Genomic DNA, 3089 nt, shown 5'->3' with positions numbered 1-3089 from the left:
TAAGGAAGACACAAAGTGAGCGGATTGTTAACCAACTCATATTGACAATAGACTTCTTTCACTTAAATGGGCAATCAGTAATTCACACAAAATTTGACTGAATGTTTCTCAACAAATGCCATGTGTCTGAAAATCACCCGAAAGAAAACCAGCAACTGGATTGCAGTGATAACCTTTAATCTTCGACTCCTTGATAGTCCTTGTCTGCAAGGGAATACAAGCCCTGCTTTCACATATACTTATCCTTGTGCTATAAACAGTGTATTTAAAATGCTGTTTCAGTGCATTGAGTCATGATTTCAATAATATTCTAAGACTGTCACATACATACTTATCAACGGCCATGTCAGTCCTTCGTTCACAGAACCCTTAAACAGCTTAAATGCTGTACTGATTATAGTTATCACTCATTATCCACAGGAAATTGGTTCCAGGATCATGGAATCCTAAGGATGCCAAAATCTGAGGATGTTCAGTCTCATATAAAATGGCATAGTATATGCATCTTACCTATACACATCCTCCCATATACCTTAAAGTGTCTTTAGAATGTTTATGACCAAATACAATAACAATACTATGTAAATAGTTGTACTGTATTGTTTAGAGAATAATAATAAATTATCTACATTTTCAGTACAGATGCAATCAATCATACATTTTTTTCTGAATATTTTTTATCTGCAGATGTGAAACCTATGGGTAAGAAAGGCCTACTATATATGAATAATTTAAAAAGATGATGATAAATCACTGGTAATACTTTGCTTAGAAAGATATTACTTTCTTTCCTGATCCCGGCCGTTTACCGACACCATTGTTGTAGACCCAGTTTTCCCAAAACCTTTTCACGAATTTGCCGTGTCTTCACACAATATACAATGGGGTTCATAAGAGGTGGCACTAGCAAGAAAACATCAGCAATGAGGATCATGGCTACTGGGGACTTGTGCTTGCCAAAGCGGTGCATGGATGCCAAAGCAATGATGGGCACATAGAAGATGAGCACAGCACAGATATGGGAGACACAGGTGTTGAGGGCCTTGAGCCGCTCCCTGTGGGATCCAATTCCCATGACAGTCTTCAGGATGAACACATAAGACACAGCAATGAACACACTGTCTGACATCATACAGAGGGCAACAAAGAAACCATAGAAGAAGTTGACTGTGTTGTCGGAGCACGCCAGCTTCATGACATCCTGATGGAGACAATAGGAATGAGAAAGTAGGCTTTTCCTACAATATGTCAACCTCTTAAGAGTAAAAGGAAATGGAAGTACTAAGACCATGCTTTTAATGAGAAACACCAGCCCCATTTTGGCAACTCTGGCACTGGTGAGGATAGAGCTGTATCTCAGAGGGCTGCGTATGGCCAGAAAGCGGTCCAAAGACATGACCAGAAGCACTGAGGACTCCATATCTGTGAATCCATGAATAAAGAATTCTTGAGCAAAGCAAGCATTTGGGGAGATTCCTGTGGCATTGAATACAAAGATCCTCAGCATAGTGGGTAGGGAGGAGAGGGACAAGCCCAGGTCAGAGACAGCCAACATGGAAAGGAAATAGTACATAGGTGCATGGAGTGAGGGCTCAGTTCTGATTACAAAGAGGATTGTGCAATTGCCTACGATGGCTACCAAGTACATGAGGCAGATGGGGACAGAAATCCATACATGAGCATGCTCCAGCCCTGGTATTCCAATCAGAAAGAAGGTGGTAATCTCAATTTCAGAAGAATTGGGAATGTGCATGTTGAGTTCATTGAAAAGACTTTATTCTCAGGTCTGAAATGACATTCAATACAGATCTCCTATGTTCATTCCCTCCTTTCAGCATGTTTGTCTAGGAAATAAAGACAATGGAATTGTGAAAGATTTCTTATTTTAAGAAATAAAAGAGAGATATTACTTCTAAACAGAGTATAAAAAAGTCAGATGTTAATTGAAAAGGATAACCAGGAATATGGGTACTGTAATACATCTTGGTTAAGTCCTCAGAAAACACATCCACAGAAAGAGCAGTAACTTTCAAACAAATTCCTCTTGTGTTATCAGGCTTTGCCTTACCCCATTTCAACAACAAATTGTGTAGAGGCAGAATGGACTATAGGACTCCCTTCCCTGATCCGGAATGAATCTAGAATAATAATAATACTAAAAGAAAAAGGACTAGGGAACCCCAGGAAGTAGTAACTAGTTTTGAAGAATGAAGAAAATTAATGGTTTCTTCAATTTCTAGTCATTTGCTACAAACATTTTTTCAGGGAAGGTGTGATAGGCTGTTCTCCCATTGCTATAAGAAATGCCTGGAGCTGGGTAATGTACAAAGAAAGGAGGTTTAACCGGATCGTGGCTCTGCAGGCTCTTCTAGCATGGCACTGGCATCTGGTTGGCCTCTGGGAGCTTTTACTCACGGCAGAAGGTGAGGCAGGAACAGGCATGTCACATGGCAAAAACAAAAGTGAGAGAGGGAGGGGAGGTACCACATACTTTTAAACCATCATATTTTGTGAGATCTCACTCACTATCAAGAGGACAGTACCAAGCCATGAGGGATCTGTTCCCATGAGCTAAACACCTCCCAACAAGCCACATCTCCAATGTTGGGGATTATATTTCAACATGAGATTTGGGTGGGACAAATACTCAAACCGTATCACCAGGCTCTCAGCTTCTAAAGCTGTTTTTACTCACAAGCTCTCCAAAGGAAGCAGTCCAAAGTAAGGACACAACATATGCCATGTATGACTGACTATTAACCCTCTCTTACAGCATAGTGAAAATCCCACCTTTTTGTATGGCAGTGGATACAATGTCCTTAAGTATGACCAATCCATAATGGTGCTCTCCATCTTTGAGGATGGGAGGAGAGAAGAGATTCTTGGACTTTCTCTGTAGTTCAATGTACACTTTCACAGCTATAGAGTGGCTCAGTTAACTAAACTATAGCAAGATTGGAGACCTAGTATGTAACAGATGAAGTGGGTTGGTACTATCTGGGCCCATTTTTCCCCCTGGCATTATAAGATAAATAGCTGTTCCACAACTCTAGAGTGTTTTCATAGGTAACTGAATCAACTATGTATAT

The 3089-nt window shown here is 40.2% G+C and overlaps 1 protein-coding gene across 1 annotated transcript; it reads right to left on the bottom strand.

The window, feature by feature from the left end:
- Positions 1–805: 805 nt before the first annotated feature.
- LOC105720049 (olfactory receptor 51A7-like) lies at positions 806–1753 on the bottom strand. The gene has a single exon (XM_012456358.2). The coding sequence runs from the start codon at positions 1751–1753 to the stop codon at positions 806–808; it is 948 nt and encodes a 315-aa protein (XP_012311781.2).
- Positions 1754–3089: the final 1336 nt, after the last annotated feature.

Source organism: Aotus nancymaae, unplaced genomic scaffold, assembly GCF_030222135.1.
Source record: "Aotus nancymaae isolate 86718 unplaced genomic scaffold, 86718_ANA_hifiasm-v0.15.2.pri h1tg000059l, whole genome shotgun sequence".
In the NCBI taxonomy this organism is placed as follows: domain Eukaryota; kingdom Metazoa; phylum Chordata; class Mammalia; order Primates; family Aotidae; genus Aotus; species Aotus nancymaae.
The sequence above is the reverse complement of the archived record's forward strand: the minus strand, read 5'-3'. Positions and strand labels throughout refer to the sequence as shown.

Excerpts from the sequence above, each read along its gene's own strand:
- LOC105720049 (XM_012456358.2), bottom strand. The coding sequence starts at position 1,753 with ATGCACATTCCCAATTCTTCTGAAATTGAGATTACCACCTTCTTTCTG.